Source organism: Perissodus microlepis, chromosome 3 (assembly GCF_051167445.1).
Source record: "Perissodus microlepis isolate ML-2025 ecotype Zambia chromosome 3, ASM5116744v1, whole genome shotgun sequence".
NCBI lineage: Eukaryota > Metazoa > Chordata > Actinopteri > Cichliformes > Cichlidae > Perissodus > Perissodus microlepis.
This window is the reverse complement of record NC_140463.1, coordinates 20,226,722-20,244,271: the sequence shown is the minus strand read 5'-3', so window position 1 is coordinate 20,244,271 and position 17,550 is coordinate 20,226,722. Positions and strand designations below refer to the sequence as shown.

The 17,550-nt window shown below is 37.2% G+C and overlaps 1 protein-coding gene, 1 long non-coding RNA gene and 1 pseudogene across 2 annotated transcripts; 1 reads left to right on the top strand and 2 right to left on the bottom strand.

Moving 5' to 3' along the window:
* Positions 1-3,066: 3,066 nt before the first annotated feature.
* Positions 3,067-6,940, bottom strand: LOC146390462 (uncharacterized). Its single transcript, XM_084923519.1, has 4 exons — positions 6,776-6,940; positions 5,665-5,720; positions 5,214-5,567; positions 3,067-4,622 (listed from the first exon to the last, which is right to left on the bottom strand). The coding sequence occupies exons 2-4, from the start codon at positions 5,711-5,713 to the stop codon at positions 4,459-4,461; spliced, it is 567 nt and encodes a 188-aa protein (XP_084779645.1). The 5' UTR covers positions 5,714-5,720; positions 6,776-6,940; the 3' UTR covers positions 3,067-4,458.
* Positions 6,833-9,725, bottom strand: LOC146390461 (uncharacterized; annotated as a pseudogene).
* A 6,251-nt stretch (positions 9,726-15,976) lies between these two features.
* LOC146390460 (uncharacterized) lies at positions 15,977-16,982 on the top strand. Its single transcript, XR_014799836.1, has 3 exons — positions 15,977-16,218; positions 16,318-16,473; positions 16,919-16,982. It is a non-coding gene; the product is annotated as an uncharacterized LOC146390460 (long non-coding RNA).
* Positions 16,983-17,550: the final 568 nt, after the last annotated feature.

The following is a 17,550-nucleotide window of genomic DNA, read 5'->3' as shown; positions in this document are numbered from 1 at the left end:
TATATAAATACAGATACATATATACTTGCAGCAACAAAAACATAATATTCCAGAAACACGCTTTGCTGATCTGATCAGCTGTTCGTAACACTTCCTACGTTGGAATAGACGTCAGCACAAACTATCGCATGTCCACCATGACCTGCCCGAAACCGGAAGTGACGTCATTTTTGCGGAAATGAAGTTTTTTTACCACCAGGGCCTCATGAGCCTATACTGGTGTTTTTAAAAGTTATGTTTGACTTCATGACTTTCTGTGTCATTTCTGGGATGCTTAGGACTCAAACTGCACTGCTGGAAATAGTTTATTTTGATGCATATGCTGCTTTTTTGCAAATTTGCACTATAATATTTATTTTCATTTTTCCTGCAGTGTATAAAAATTGGTGTATTTCAAAAATAAAACTATGAAGACACTCAAAATAAATTTCCTGTGGTGGGAAACTATTTTGTGCAACTTTTTTATATTTACAGTTTTGAGGGATAAGCCTCTTAAATTTCTCTAACTAGAAATATATGTTAAAAAAACAAAAACAATTTTCAATTTTTTTGTAGTTTATTGCACTTTTTTGCAATTTATGTAATTACTATGCACTTAATGCATACATATTATTAAAATTTAGGCTGTAATGGTTGTATTGATGTATAGCAACTTGAAATGCTCCCAAAAATGGCACTACAGCATGTAAAAATATAATATAAGCTCTGGCGGACTTGGTTCTATGGTAGGTCTTAAAGGGTTAAAAGGCCAAATAGGACCAGATTGATTATAATGCAGGTACAATAACAGGTACAATAGCAGGTACAATAAAACAGATGATGAACACAGGGTGAGGATACTGCTTTTGAGCCATGAGGCCTGGGTCACATCAACACCAAATGTCAGGAGAGGAACTGGCACCGGGAGTCTCCCCACAGCCAGGAAGCTAACCTCCGGTACCTTCTCAGTTTCACCTGGACTACAGCTCTCGTTCCCCTTTTCAGTCTCTTGGGGGTGGGAGTCCCGGTGGGTTGTGCAAAGTAGTGCGCACTCAGGTGAGGAACACACAAAAGGATAAGGGAAAGTTTTTCTGTAGCTGTCCCAGCTGTCACAGTAGCTCTCCATTGAACCTTTAATGTTTATCAGTGTATCCCAAGCATAAATAAAAGCAGCAGAAGCAAAGTCAGAACACAAAAGAATCATTCTCAACTTTTATAGTTTCATGTATGTTTAGCATTTATGGATAGCTGTTTTATCCTATACATTGTTAAAGGTATCCAGTCTTGAGACACTGGGCGTGGAAACAGCTGTTATGTCGCTTGACTGTCAAAAAGACAACTTAGAAGGACATGAAGTGAGCATGGAAGGAGCTGCTGCTTTTTTGGATTCAACAGACATGCTCAACAGTTTTGGTTTGCATTTTGACAAACCAAAACTGACAGAGATAGATAAACCTGCATCAGATTAACCTGAATTTGTTATATGCCACAGTTAACTCACTGTTCAGTGGTTTTCCACTGCATTTTCAGGAAGTTTCTTAACTGTTTCTGCTGCCAAAGAATCAGTTTGTAACACAATAAGGAGAATTCTTGAATAGATTATATTAACGGACCAATAGGTTCAACTATAGGAGCACAGTGGTGTGTTTAAATAAGACATACAGAGAGGAATTTAACTGGAAAGAACCAACTGGCTTTTGTAAACCAAACCATAGGTTTGACAACCACAGGTTTTGGGCATTTTACACAACTGTGGAAACAAAAATTTTACAATTTTTTAAAAATGAAAATAAATAAATAAAATAAAATAAAAACACATTAAACTGCTAATATAGAGACTTGGCCGAGTGTTAGTTCTCAGTTCTCGATTCTGGGTGCACCCTGGTAACCTGACTCTTAAACCGTTATAGAAAACAAGTTACTTAAATTCAATTTTCATTCAAATGAAGATCTCACACACCATTCACATGTGGAGAATATTCTACACAGCAGTCTATAATGTATGGCGTTATTTTTATGCAACTATTCTGAGCGCACGTAAAAAAAAATTTGTTGCAGAGCCATTTTAGAGCTCTCAGTGCAGAGATGTGACTAAAAACCTGAAACACAGTTCAGTTGTGCTTGATTTTAATAAAACACTGGTAATAATACTTGGATCAGAAATGGGATAAGCTCTTAAAAAGCTGGTAGTCGACTGAGTGAAGGGTTACAGGACAGTTTTACTACTGTGTCACAGCGATTGAGTGATCCACCCATCACCTCTGCCTACTCTGACAACATTTCCTCCTCTTATTCCAAGGAAAGGAGAGTTTAAGTTTCACACAATCTTACAATGAGAACAGCACACGTTAAATTGGGCATTAACTGGTGCATTTCAAACATAAGTAAAGAACTGAGTCATTCAAACTGTCATGACAAACATTTGTGAGATTAAAGGCATATTCCTACAAAAGCATTGGCAACCAGGTCACTAACCCAAATACCTATTGTGTCCACGCCTTTCAGTTGCAAAGTTGACACTAAGCCTGTTCATTAAATATAAAATGATCGAAAATTAATGAGAATAATAAATAATTAAAGGAGTATTTGAATTATAATTTTGCTGAAAATTTCATGTCATCTAGGTCTGATTCAATAATTCAGAGGTAACAAGTGAAAATATAATTAATATGAATAAAAACTAAAAAAAAACATATAAAACATTGCACGGCCACGCTGTGCTAATTATATATTTTAAAAAATAAATGTAGAGGTGGGAATTACAATTAATATAAATCTCAAAGTATTCACAACATTCCTGAACAGAAATAGGCCTATGCACCTGGGGTGAGGGTGTGGCCATGAAAACAATGTGACATGCCATTGGATGTTGGGACACATAATAACATGACGCTAAGCATCGGCCAATGAATGTGAACTAACAACCACAAGGTCGCGGGTATGGCTGCACTGTAGGAAAAAATCCTAATATAAATATTTTACTGTGCATTTTACAGTTTTGTTCTGTTCTTTTAGAATATCATTAAAGTTACGTAAATAGACTGTGATTTCACATTTCAAATGTAAATTAACGTTAAATCACTGTAATGTAATAAAACATAATTTTCATGATTATTAAATGTATCTGTCTGTACATATGCATATTTAGATTGTTAAAATACATTCACAAATGTATCATGATTGCAAGATTGAACTGTTGAATTCAAATGTAATGCTATGGAAAAGTATATAACATGATTCCTATAAGCTTGTGTTACATCATATAAGTATTATTATCACTGCTATTTCGGGCGATCGTGGCTCAAGAGTTGGCAGTTCGCCTTGTGATCAGAAGGTTGCCGGTTCGAGCCGGGGCTCGAACCTGCAACCGAGTATTGTGTCCGTGGTCAAGACTCTTCGCCTACTGGTGATGGCCAGAGGGGCCGATGGTGCGATATGGCAGCCTCGCCTCTGTCAGTCTGTCCCAGGGCATGCAATCCATTATTATTTGAACCAACTGTTAACTGTATATTTCTGTACATTTACGTATTATGATTCATATTGCCACATTCATTGACCTTGTTTATAGGTAATTTCATTGTTTGATCACGTTAAAATTTAATGTCTAAAAGCACTTGGAAAAGGCAGAATCCCATGTAAAATTAGCGCAACAAACTCTAGTTTCATTACTGAAAATAACTGTATTTTCATGAGAAAGTTATTTTCTGTTATTTTACGGTATTATTTTGGCGCCCCAGCTGCCGGAATATTACCGTTTTTTAAAGATGTTTTTTTTAACAGTGCAGTCACTCAGCTCTACAACATACAAATCTCTTCATTAAGTTTTTCTCTTCACAGTAATCTTTGATACACAACATCTAAATAGCTGTCAAAATGCTTCAATGTCTTTAATTAATGCCTGAATCTTAAAATACATATAATACTGACTTTGATAAATAGCATTGCATGGCATACAGAACAAAAACAAAACAAAACAGAAAAGATGTTACATACATTCACGTGCACGGCCAAGTTACAGTTACTGTGCAGCCTGCAGACAGCGTTTCTCAGCTCACACACTCCCAACAATGTTTTTAAAGAAGGAGGCTGCTCATTGTTAAGTTATGCTGAAGTTTAAATCATTAAATATGGCAGTTATATCATTTAAACTTACAATAATATGAACATAATACATGAATGTCATATTACAAAGTCGTTTCCTGACACTTGAAACATTCACACTGTTGAGTGGTTTGTCTTCAGGTTTTCTCACTTGAGTTTTCGACTAATGCTCTGACAATTAAGGCTGATAGAAATGGCTCCAAGAGAGTCCTCTTAGTCCTGGTTTCAGTTTAGGTCAGTTCAGTTTTATTTATGTATCGCAAAGTTGCAAAAGTCACCTCAAGGCACTTTAGTTTCTCTCAGTACTAAGAGACAGTAGGAGTAGAGAAAACCGGTCTGGCTGGTTGTGAAGAGAAAAGTATGCACATCATTGAAGACCTACATAAAACCTTTATGCCTTCGATTACGTCGATTATGGCGTCTGCAGGCAGAGAAGAGCACAACCAGTACAGGTACCAGTCCCAGAAAAGGGTAGAGGGTGGTTCTTTCCCATCTGTCTGATTGGGTACTCCAAATTGATCTCTTGTGTTGGGAATGAACAGCTGCTGGTGCAAAGGACAGAAAAATGTAGGTGATTAGTCTGTCAAAGAGAATAATTTTATCATTAATCGTAGTTGCCATCAGATCTTGTCTTAAAAAATATAAAGAAACTATTTCTGCTGGGCTTTGAATTTTGTGCAGACAGATTAAAATTATATCATATTATTGAATATATTATATATATTAAAAATATCACAGAAAATCCTTGAAATACAGTTTATGAACAGTTTTTTTACAGACACTTTAAATTTTTCCAAACAGTGTCAGAACTAAATTAGTTTTGTTTTTGTATATTCTCACTTCACTGTTTGGTTTGAACCTTGAGAAAATTTCTTCGGTCTAAACGTTTGACTGAGTGTGGTGAACTTTTCCCCCAGTTAGATGTTTTAAAAATAATTATTTGCTTCACTGCCTAAATATATATACAAGACTACTGACATGATCTACTGATACACATACATATTATTAGTTGGTTTCTAAAAATCAAATGAGATTAATTCACACTGTTTTTATTACTTTGCAATGTTTTTTTTGTTTTTTTTAATATGCATTTTTGGACTGTTTTGGATTGAATTCACCTTTTGTTGACTTACCAGTGACATTGAGTTGACAGCTCTCAACGTGAAAGTGATAACCTGTGCTCACCTCACACAGGTACAGACCCGAGTCATCAGTCCTGAGTCTGGACAGTTGAAGTCTGATTCGTCCTTCTCTGAGGGCGTCTTTGTCACTCTGGACTCGTCCTGAAAACTTTTCACCCTGAGACTCTGACACCTCAACACCTTGACGAAAATGATATAAGACTGAGGCTTTATCATCATCTTCCTTTTCACAGATGATGGAAAGAAAATTGGAGGGGGTATTAGTTGCAGTTTTGAACGTCCACTCCAGGGTGACAGTCCCACTCTCCACTGCATGATAGGAGGTCTGTGTCACATTCAATGATTCTGTTGAGGAGATATATAGGAGCAGACACACTGAGAACTGGAACAAATCTGTTGTTGAGCTTTATTTGGAGTTCATAAAGTGAAGCTGTAAACTAACCAGAGACACATGAGGGGAGGATGACGAGCAGCAGGATCCTGCAGATCATCTTCTCCCTGTGAGAGGAGACAGAGTGATTTTATTCATTCCTTGCAACTGTTGATCCTGTTTATTATCCTGTTTGGAAACCCAAGCACTAGAAAACGATTTACTGCTACTGAAGATATAAACAAAACAAAAAAACATGTAATGAACCAACTAAGTTACTCACAGCATGTTTGGAAAAGTAAGAAAAGGTCTTTTTTTTTTTTTTTTTAGCTAAAGACATTAAAAACAGTCACAGCTTTATTCCTATCCACTGTGCAGAGATATAAACAGAACAAAAGGTGACTCCATAATTTCTCTTTCATAGGGCATTTTAGAGCATCACCTAGAATGTATAGTCTCCTGAAAGGGCTGTTAAGAGATATGTTGAAATAGTAAATTGTTATCTCCTGTCGCCCTTTCTTAACCACTTTTACTAGAGCCAGATGGAAAATCTTACACGTTCCAGGACTGGTTATTAGGAGAATTTGTAAGGACTTGAACAGAGAACAGACATCTGTTATCGTTTCTCTGTTCAGAACAGTGAACAGAGAACTGTAGTGCAGATGTAATACAAATGTGTAATAACATAAACAATAGCATAGAAGAAACAGACTGAAATGGAACAGATACATTCAAGTAACAGCAATATTAGATACAGCGCCACATAGTAGGTGAATTCAAAAACAATTAAAACACCAGTTACCCGAATTTAGGACAAATAGGCATAGACTGTACAAACGTGGGAGGTCTGAGTCCTCTTTTAGACTGGGGTCATCGGTGGCCTTAAGACCATAAATCCATACTCACATATTTACAGATTTAGGTTTAAGTTGAAAGCCAATGATATGAAGTACAAAGAGAAAGGTTTTAGTGAACTAGAAGTAGAAAGTAGCATAAGATAGAAATAAGATAGAAGTACAAAAATGTAGTTGAAAAACAACAAATGTCAGCTGGATCTCAATTAGTGGTCTACACAAATCACAAAGCCAATTTAGACCCAAGGCAGCAGCCTTCACTGCAGAAGCTGAAGGTACAAATAGACTGCAAGAAAAAACAACACAGAAAATATCACTGTTTAACTTACAATTGCTTTGGAAACCGGATTTTGAGAATCAACCCTGGACTTAGAGCCGCACAGATATCAAGGCGCTGCTGATGCTTCAGCTCCGGTACAGTAAAGAGATCCTGAGGACAGATCTACATCCTGAGAAGTATGAAGAAGGAGTTAAAGAAGCATAGTAAAAGATAAACTGCGTACTCCTGTTGTTTCCTCTTATTTCAGGTAGTGTCAGGTCTTCAGTAATCCTGAGGCAGTGTATCCCCGCCTTCTGTTTAAGTTGGCAACAAGTCAACTATTCAGATGACGTACCAGATTCCACAAAGGTCAAAATTTTAATTTCTCCCTCGTCAATTCTTAATAATTTTCCAGGTCTTGAAATATCAGAAATTCATTTTTTCCCAAACTACTTCCCCTAAGTCTCTGTGAGTTTGTTTACTAAGACTTTGGATCTTATTTTTATAAGGCTGGCCTCTTGTTAACATGCTGAGTAATACTGAATATAATTTAACACATTTAAGACCAGAATGAGCTGTAAAGCAAACAGGATTTAAGGGTTGGGTTAAGAATATTATTAATAGAAGCTGTCAGGAGGAGCTAAAGTTTACCTTTGTTATATTTCACTTGGAATGCAGTTTGTGAAGTTATGTTACATTCAAGTGTTCTAATAGCGTACCTTCCCACCCAGTATTACGCCAGCAAGATGAGTCACTGCGTCATTGTGACCGTCATCAAAAGCAAGCCTTCGACTTGTTTTCTTGGTGCCTGGGTTTGAGGTGCTCATAAATCACCATGTGCTAAAATCCATTTGTCCTTTAAACATTTAAAGAATCCTCCAGCATGTAACAGCTCAGGCTGATTAGTCTAAACTGATTCAGTTTTGGTCATTAAAGAAAGACGTTGTGTGAAGTTAACTTGGCTTTAAGAATCCAAGCTTCATGTCATGTTCTCTTGATTTTTGTTGTAAGTCTTCATATTGTGGCCTTTGAAATTTTTGATTCATATGTGTTGAGGTTTGAATTTTTATTTTATCTTATACTCTTGTATTCCATGTCTTTAGTCTCTATTGCATTTCATTTCTTGAGTTATTATTTTTGCAGAATTTCAATTTGTTGTTTGTCTTTTTTAGGTTAGTTTGTTGTTTTGTTCTCATCTCTGATTGTTTTGCAGTCTTGGACTTTGATGTTTCTGGATTTGCGGTTAGCAATAATGGAGACAAGACTGACTGAATGCAGGGAGGAGACACAGAGACAGGCCAAGAAAAGAAATGAAAGGGAACTGATTAAACTAAACAAGGAATTAAAAACTAAACACCTAGATCACTGGACTAGGCACTTGGGAAAAATACTAAACATCAGAGGACTAAGGAAAAGAAAAAGTGTCACATACAACTCCAGAAACAAATCACAAATCCACAATATTCAAAGTACAAGGCAGAAACCCTGAGATCCTAATAGTTACTAGTAAGACTGGATATAGTGTGGCTCTTTGTAATGGGTATCTTCCTGCGTTGTCTCTGAGAAGATACAGCAGTTGATCAGATGGAGTCCAGTCATTTATTTAGTTTGTACAGGTATTCCCACAGCACAGGAATGAACACTTTGTATGCTTTGTGTAGAAATAATACACAACAATAAGCAACATTCATATTAATATTACAGATTATATGGGTTTATACAACAGTCTGCTAAAACCAGGAGAAACCTGGTGTTAAACCAACTAACATCTACTGCTTTTACTACATGATTGAATGCAATCCAACATTTCCATCTGCTGGTTATAATGGTTAACAGCAGAGCAAATTTGCAGCTGCGGCTTTATGTTTTGTAAAGCTTCTTTATAATAGTTGTTCTTGGACTGTAGGTTCCTGTCAGTACTGATGGGTTTTTTACTGTAAGAAGCTCAGCGTCTGTACTTGTGCTATAGGATTTTGTATCCTCTCTTCATTTCTGAAAACAACTAAAAGTATTGCAAACAGTGCCAGCAGAGCTGCCAACACTCCCATTAAAATGTAGAAACCAGTCATTCCTCCAATTTTTGTTGTCGTTTTTGTTGTTGGTCTGTGAGGTTGGAGCTGATCAGCAGCTGCTGTAAGAACATGGAAACACTAACGTTAATGATCAGAATCAAAATGATAACAGTTCAGCTTACAGTGTTAGAGTTACGGATCACAATAAAATAATAATGATCTCCAAAAAATAATAACTTTAATGTGTAGAATAAAACAGAAACTGAAGGGGATAATCCTCCTTCCATAATTTATAAAATGAAGCTCCTGCTTTATTCAGTTTGAGTTCAGCGGCAGATCTAGCCTTCAATGTTTAGACGAATACATAAAAGATTTTTGTGTTTAACTGGTCCATCAAAGTTTGAATAATAATCTGCAGACATAAACATGATAAACCAATCGACTGTAAAGCAATTATTTTTAAAAAATGCAATATTTTAACTAAATAAAGATACCAGTAACGTTGAGTCAACATCTTCCAACACTGAAGCCATAATCAGTGTTCACCTCACACAGGTACAGACCCGAGTCATCAGTCCTGAGTCTGGACAGTTGAAGTCTGATTTGTCCTTCTCTGAGGGCGTCTTTGTCACTCTGGACTCGTCCTGAAAACTTTTCATCCTGAGACTGACACCTCAACACCTTCATGAACATGATACAGGACTGAGAGTTTATCACTGATGAAGAGTTCACAGAGGATGTTGAGAGTTTTGGGGGATCTGTCAGGTTTGGTGGTGAACGTCCACTCCAGTGTGATGTTGTGGTTCTCCTCTGCCTGATAGCAGGTCTGTGTCATATTGACTACAAATGATCCTGTTGAGGAGACAGAGAGGGAAAGAGAGGAGCAGACACACTGAGAACTGGAACAAATCTGTTGTTGAGCTTTATTTGGAGTTCATAAAGTGAAGCTGTAAACTAACCAGAGACACATGAGGTGAGGATGATGAGCAGCAGGATCCTGCAGATCATCTTCTCCCTGTGAGTGACACAGCAAAAAGGAAAATCTACTTCATTCACTGATGACAATATTTGATCCTGTTCATGATCCTTATTACACAGACTCACCAAAACTACAAGAACTACAACCACGGCAACAGAAGCATCTAGAAGAAAAACCTGCAGTGTTCAGAGCTGAAAAAATATTTTTTCTGATACAAGGTAGTGATGTGGTTCATTTTCTAAATAGATGGAAAATTTTTAATCTGTTTCTCTGAACATCTCCTCACACACAAATGCGATTCTACTACAGAAAGCAATGAATGAATTTATTATTTAAAAAAAAAAAAAGGTAAAATACAACCTCTGCAGTGTCCTCTTCTTTCAGATGGTTTCCTTTTTACACCAGAGTCAGCTGTGCTGCATCTGTACAGTTTCACTTTCACATTTAGGTGAGATTTTGCCAGTTTAATCTTACCCTACTTCTTATCATGATAGTGCAATATTCATAGATGCCACATGATGGAGCTAAGTGCTCATCTCATCCAATGGAAGTGTGGTTTCTTTTTATTAGATTTTTTTTTATTATTATTACATGGATTGGGATTTTAAAGTTTTATGGTTGATTTTTTAATTGCATTTTTGTGAACGCCTTGTTTTTATAGCAGTACTAGTAGAAGTTGTAGTATTTCTTGTTGACGTTGCTCTATAAAACTAAATTACTTGGACCTGCGCGAGTTAATTCTATTGAACGGAAAGGCTCCCACCAGGCAGAAACCAATAAAGATGTCTGGTGGGAGGGACAGAAGCAGAGAGATATTTATGTCAATAACACTGAATAAATAAGGGACATAAATTTCTATTTATCAAAATCTCAAGCTCAAAATGATTAATCATCAATATAATAAATATTATAAAATAATATTAATAATATAACAAAATATAAATATTTAATTAATATATGAGAGATATGTCTGACCTATTTTTGACAGATAATATGCCAACAACTCATTTATAAGAGTTTAAATTCCCACAGTCCCTTTTTTTCCCCCAGGCACATTTCCTGTGAAGTCATCTGTAAGCCTCACATATATCAGTAGGTAATATGCTAATTCATCCCTGATCTTTCACTTTTTTTACACTGAGTCTTTTACTCTATTCCAGATAGTGGAAATTTTTTTTTCTTTTGCTTTTGTGAAGAATTGTCAGGGTTTTTACTTGCACTGGTGTTCACCCAGTGTTTTCAGATGTTTCATGTTCAGTTTATTCACCTGTTCATGTTTCCTGTTGTCATGTTTGCTTCCTGTGTGTTATTAGTTCTATTATGTTCTGTGTTCTCACCGGTCCCTAATCATTATCATTACAGAGTGATTACCCTCAGTTTTCACCAGTTCCTTATCGTGTCATTGTAGATGTTATGTTGTCGTTCCCACCTGTGTTCAGTTGTTCAGCCAACCATTTAGTCTTTCAGTCAGTCAGTCCTGTCGTTCCTGCTCTGTTCATTCACTTACTCCAATAATACATCATCATTTTGCACCGTGAGTCCTGCGTTTGGGTCATCTCTTCCTCGCCTCCACACAACCGCTGACAAGAATGAGCTAAAGTAGATGCAGAATGCTCTGAATCCAGATTACAAAGAATCCTCAGAGAGTCAGCTGAAGGATGAGGAGGGGTTGGACACTGAAAATATGGAGCAGAATATGAAGGAGCAGCAAAGAGGCATTTCTAAAGATCGAGGTGGTTGCCCATTTGTAGAGCAGTAAGAGGATTTCCTTTAAAAAATGCATTTTTGGGGTAATTAAAAAGTCATTTTTCTGTCTTAAACGATAATGCCCTTATTTATTGAGCTTTCCTTTAGAATAGCCCGATCCAGGTTGGGAATTTAAAATGAAATCTAGCCTGAAGGAAAAGTTCCAGTGTGTTTTTGAGGGGATTGTTACACATAGCCTAAACCAGAAGTCCCCAAACCCTGGGCCACAGACCGGTACCGGTCCATGACTCGTTTGGTACCGGGATGCAATAGTTGAGGCTTGGGTGTGAAATTTATGGTTTTCAGGGTTTTTATTATCATTTTTATTTTTAAAATCGCTTTTATCGTTAATTCGGTTGGGTCTTTTCCTGTGTGTTATGAATAAACCTTCTCTTTTTTTGGTACCGGTACTGGTTTTATTTTGTTGTATTTATCTGCAACACCTTATTGTTGGACATAAACCAGTCTGTGGCACAAAAAAGGCTGGAGACCGCTGCTCTAAACCACAGAGGGAGGCACCGGAGAGGTCAATAATTATCATGAGGTCAGACAGACATTTTCAAGAAAAAACAGGCAGACCAGAAACAGCAATCAGATCTGGAGATACCTTTAAGTCTCACCTGATGAGAGAGACAGACCAATCAAAAGATTGCTGACAAAGACAGTGGCTGGAATTGGGAAAATGTTCCTAATGCAAAAATACACTTTGGATTGGGCTGAAGGAAAATCCAACCAGGACATCCAGTTCCTGTTTCCATTCACACTCAGAGACCTGAATCTGCTGAAGAATAAACAATTCAGGTTTTGCAACTTGTTCATCACTTCTTCACTGAAATCAAAGCAGCTGAATCTGTATCACTGTTCTGCAATAAACTTCTACCAGAATGTAATAGACAACACCTTACAGAGTCCAAATGGGCACTTGGACTTGTTTCTTTGCATGTTCCTAGGTCTTTCACTACAAACCAATCATCCTACAAGACCTGCTAACACAGACAGGAAGTAGCTTGCAGATCAATCAGAAAATGGTCACTGATCAGGAAATAGCCATCGATCAATGAGTACCATTTACATAGAGTTTGGGGATGGCTGCAGTCATAGCATTGCAAATTGGTGAAAGGTGTACCTTTTGACACCCTCTTCGATTCAGATTCCTTTTCACGTAAATGGCCTCCACTGAAACCAGCGTTCCTCCCTGTCCAGGATGTGTACATCCTCATCATTGAAAGAATGACCATTGACTTGTAAGTGCAAATGGACTCCAGAGTCCTGGTCTGACAAATGAGCTCTTCTGTGTTGTGAAGTCCACTTAGCCAGAGGTTGTTTGGTTTCCCCAATGTAAAAATCCTGGGGTCCTCCTGGCACTTAACAGCATACACTACTTGGGGTGGACCAGTTTTGTGGCGCAGGATTTACCTTATTTATAAAACGTTTTTTGAAATAATTTGTAATGTCAATTGGCTCAGTTAAGAATTTCTTTCTCTAAAAAAAGGCATATCTTTTTTTCTTTTTGCCCATTAAATACTTTAGTATATTCCATAACTTAAACTTAAAATTTACAATATACCTAGCAATGTGATTTCCAACCAGTTTGCTTACTGTGTTCTTGCTGAACAAAAGTGAAAGCAGGGCTTACCTGCTCTTTGCAGGCAGCATCAGTGCAGTACCCTGTGTAGATGTGTCTGGTTCAAACAAACTTCAGGGCCATGAAGGTGTGGGGCAGACTGTCAGTGAAGACTGTTGCTTTCTCAGGTGGTTCCAGTGTCATGATCGGATTGATGTCGAATGAGCTCAACATGTCTCTGTGGACCCAGTTAAAAAGCATCAGTGCGGAAGCAGCAGCTGCTGTTACTGACTGCACTGACAGGCATCTGAGGAACCAGATCCAGGTGCACTTGAACACATCTGAGACATAGAGGGAAAATTGTGCTGAGGCCAGACATTCTTGTGAGAGGACCATCACCTTGATGTTTACCTTTATATACAGAAAGAAACCAATATGAGGAACTGGTGAGACATGGGCACATGTTATCCACACAGGTGCTTCTGTTACACATACACCTGTCTGATCTTGAGTCTGACTGGTTTACCTGCTTGTCCAGATGTCGTTCACCCTGCTGCGATCAGACCAGTGGGTGGACCTGCACTCTGAGGTCTGCTGCAGGTCCAAATCTGTGAGAAACTCTGCTGTGAGGTGCAGGAAGGTGACCTCCTGCTGAAGGAGCTTGTTGTTACTGTTTGTCCTACTGATTCCAGCTTCATCTCATTGGTTCTCCCTCGAAGGAGCTCAGAGGTGTGATGTCATTGATAGAAGAACTTCAACACATTCTCATCCCAACACGTAACATACCGACGCTATGTGACAAATCGTCGGAATGTTACACATTTCTCTGCTTCACATCTGCAGCATCATATGATCATATGTTGATTCATGGTTTTCTTCTGTTTTTGTTCTACTGCAGAATATTTTTCAGTTGGTTATCTGCTATAAAAAGCCAGGTCAGGAAAATCTCAGTTTTCTGTTGTTTTATCCTCAGTTACCCCTGATGAAGTCTCGCAAGTCTTAGATTTGTTTGTATACATAGATATAAAAATATAGATATGTACTGATAAATAATCAGAATTACAGTATTTCTGAATGTCAGAGTCAAAATTGAATTGAATCTGGATTGAACTGAATCAGTTATAGAAATCAGTGACAATACCCAGCCTTACTCACATCTTGTATTAGTTCATCTCAGTGTGTCACATAATAGAGTGAGGCACCCATAACCTCTGCTGATAGTGACCCACACACTTTTTCATAGGTCGCTTTATGTGATGGGACACACAATCAATAGTGGGTCTCTTAAGGAACAACTCCCACTAGGGTTTAAATACCTGGAACTCTCCACCATTTGGCTTTAGAACTGAAGAAGTGAAAAGCCTTCAAGAAACTTAAAAAGTCAATTCGCTTTCTTGCCAAGCTCCCAAGAAAGCAGTGCAATCATTTTACTGTCACATTCTGGCACAAAGCAGACTCAAATAGTTAGCAAGGAATTAGCGACAAAGAGTGACTGGTGTCCATAATAATGGGTTGGAAGGTAATCGGTTGGGAGAATCTGCATTACTACTGGTCGACAGATGGGAGCTCTGCATAAGAAGAGATCATGACTTAGCAGCAATCCAAATGGAAAATATTGTTTTAGAGTGGTACTTGCAACAAGGTGACCCAAGCCTTGAAGTTAAAAAAAAAATTAAAAAGTGATATTTATATGTGAATAAATTGACTTTAAAAAAAAATCAGTTTAATATAATCGGCATGCAGCCTGTTTCAGTTCCACAACCTTAATATTTGCACATCGCCTACACTCTAAAAAATGATTCATGGGGTTAGTAAGTAAAGCTTAAAATCAATAGCTTTTTCTGCATAAAAAATTTAGTTTGTTGCATGTACACATTGTAATCAGTTGATAACTTAATTTAATGAGTTGGTCGAAATGAAAATAAAGAAAACAGTCTTAGCTCAGTAATATATCGATTTTGAACAGACATTTCTGTGTTAACTTAACATGAAAGTGTATTCAGTTAATACAACTTAAAAATCTCGTAAGCGTCCTTTAAAAGCTGAGTACAAGGCTGACTTGCCCGGACATGTTGTGCTCTCAGACCACTGATCGAAAGAAACGGAGGCAAAGAGAGAAAGCGGAGAAGCGCCATTTTGTACGGAACGTTATCAAACGTTAAAGCTTTGTGGTGAGTACAATTTTTTTGCCTTGTTTTATTCACAGCAGCTAATAACTCTAACTTTAACTCTATCAACACGCACTGCAAGAAATCCTTTTTACACAACACTAAACTCTTCCTCGGCGAGTGGTGGTGATAAGCTAGTAACGTTACACTTCTGGCTAACTTGTGAAGTAATTCGACCGTAACATTAGTCTTTGTTAAGTTTTGTTTTACGGTGGCAGCCAAATGGTGTTAATTGACACTGAGCTTCTGTAGCAGTAGTTTTAACTCTGCAAAGACAGGGTAATACACGTTTTTCTTCTTTCTACTTTGAAATCGTTGCAGCGTTGATGAAGGTTTGACCAGCAAAAGGCTGGGCCGTTTTACATTCATGACTAAACAAATGTAGGTTACTGAGTATACATTCGGTTTAACATCGATGCATTTTGATGTTTAAGTCCTAGAGTTATTTTTATGTGAGATTGAAGTTTGTTAATTGAGCCCTAGCTGAAGAACAGCCTGTGTCAAAGTTCAGTCAAAAAACGCGGGCGAGGAAGCGAACGCCATGTTGTAGAAACGCCACAGGAAAGATCTTAAGTAACATTCATAAACTAGTTGTTTTAATGACATTACATTGAGTGTGCATTAGCACATAAAATATAATTTTGCTCTTTTGGGTGTTAACTGCAGATACATAAGCGCAGTTGTATCACTTAAGAAAAAATATCTTTGATTTGGAAACATAAAGCAACTTTTAGGAGAAACTCAACACTAAAAATAATATACATAGTTTTAACTTTTAATGTCATAAGGTTTTCCTGTGAGATAATGATTAGACTAAAGACTATAGTTAAAAAAGCGTGAATATTGATTGCGTGTAGTTTGCCCATTTCTTTGCAGTAGTTTACAAGCATTTTTCTTGTTTTTCATCTTGAATATTCAAAAACAATGAATTAAAATTTACTGTAATGCTGATGTAGCACAAGTTGTTTGTACTACAGCCTCAATCAAGCACCAAAAATCAATGACCTGAAAGAAAGATGGCCTGCTCTTTTTGATGCAGTTCAGGTAAATATTTTTCCATAAGATAATTTGCAGTATGTATTCTTTTAAAGTAAATTGTATACATTAACATGTTGTGCCTATTTGTGCCTTTTTTTTATACAGATAAACCAAGAATTCAGAAGGATCACCACTGTTAACCTGGAGACAACATTCATGGCAAAGCTGGACCAGTACTCTCAGAAAATAATGTCCTTGCTGTCCTCAAGAGGAGGGGCTGCAAAAATGCGCATTCGGCGCATCCAGAACATGCTGCTAGAGGTATGAATGAATGAAATGTAGTTTATTTCAAATAGGATAATCCACTTTTTTTTTTCCAATAGGTGATATTGAGTCTTAAAAGGTAGCTGTTTACAACTCAACTATGTCAAATTATTGTTTAGAGCTTGAGGCACAAATATCAATTAAAACTATAAATACTTAATAATAAAACAAATTATAGGTGATGTGGATCATGATTGGCAGAGTAATTTGCAAGATTTTGCAGTTTTTCTATTTGTTACCTGGATTTTTCAAGTTCATGAATTGATCATTTCAGAGAAATGGCTCTTTGAAATGATCAATTCATTATTTTGATTATCACTGGAAATCTATAATTGGTACAGTTCAGGCCATATAAAGTCAATCCTTTTTTTTTTTTTGGATGTAATTATCAAAAACCCATCCTCCTCGAAGAGCAGTTCGACATTCTTTTTCTTATTCACAGGACGATTCTGTGGAGAGAAGACGAGAGGTCGCTATCCATGGCTTAGTGGTGTATCTCAGGGAAAAGGAGGATCTCTTCAAAGAGCAGGTAAATCAGACATGACTATACTTTGTATTAGAGCTACGATCTAATCTATTATTAATTGATTTCTAAATTAATCGGCAACTATTTTGATAATTGATTGATCGGTTTGAGTAATTATTTTAGAAAAAGAAGTCCAAATTCTCTGGTTTCAGCTTCATAAATGTGAATGGTTTCTGGTTTCTTTACTCCTCTATGACAGCAAACTGAATATGTTTGACATTTGAGGTCATCATATTGGGCTCTGAGAAACATTGACATTTTTCACCATTTTCTGACATTTTCTGGACCAAACAACTAATCAGATAATCGAGAAAATTGTTAGTTGCAGCCCTATTTTGTGTTACTCTCATGTATAAGTATGATTACTTAAAACATTTATATTGATTCTGACCTACCAGGATGGTGGTGGGGATATTACCAATGAAGTGATGAAGATTGTAACCAGAGGTGCCACAACGTCTGATCCAGCCAGCGCAAGGATCATACTTGAAGGAACAGAAGTCCTAGCAGACCTGGATGTACCCAGAGCCTGTGCCTTGCTAATGGGG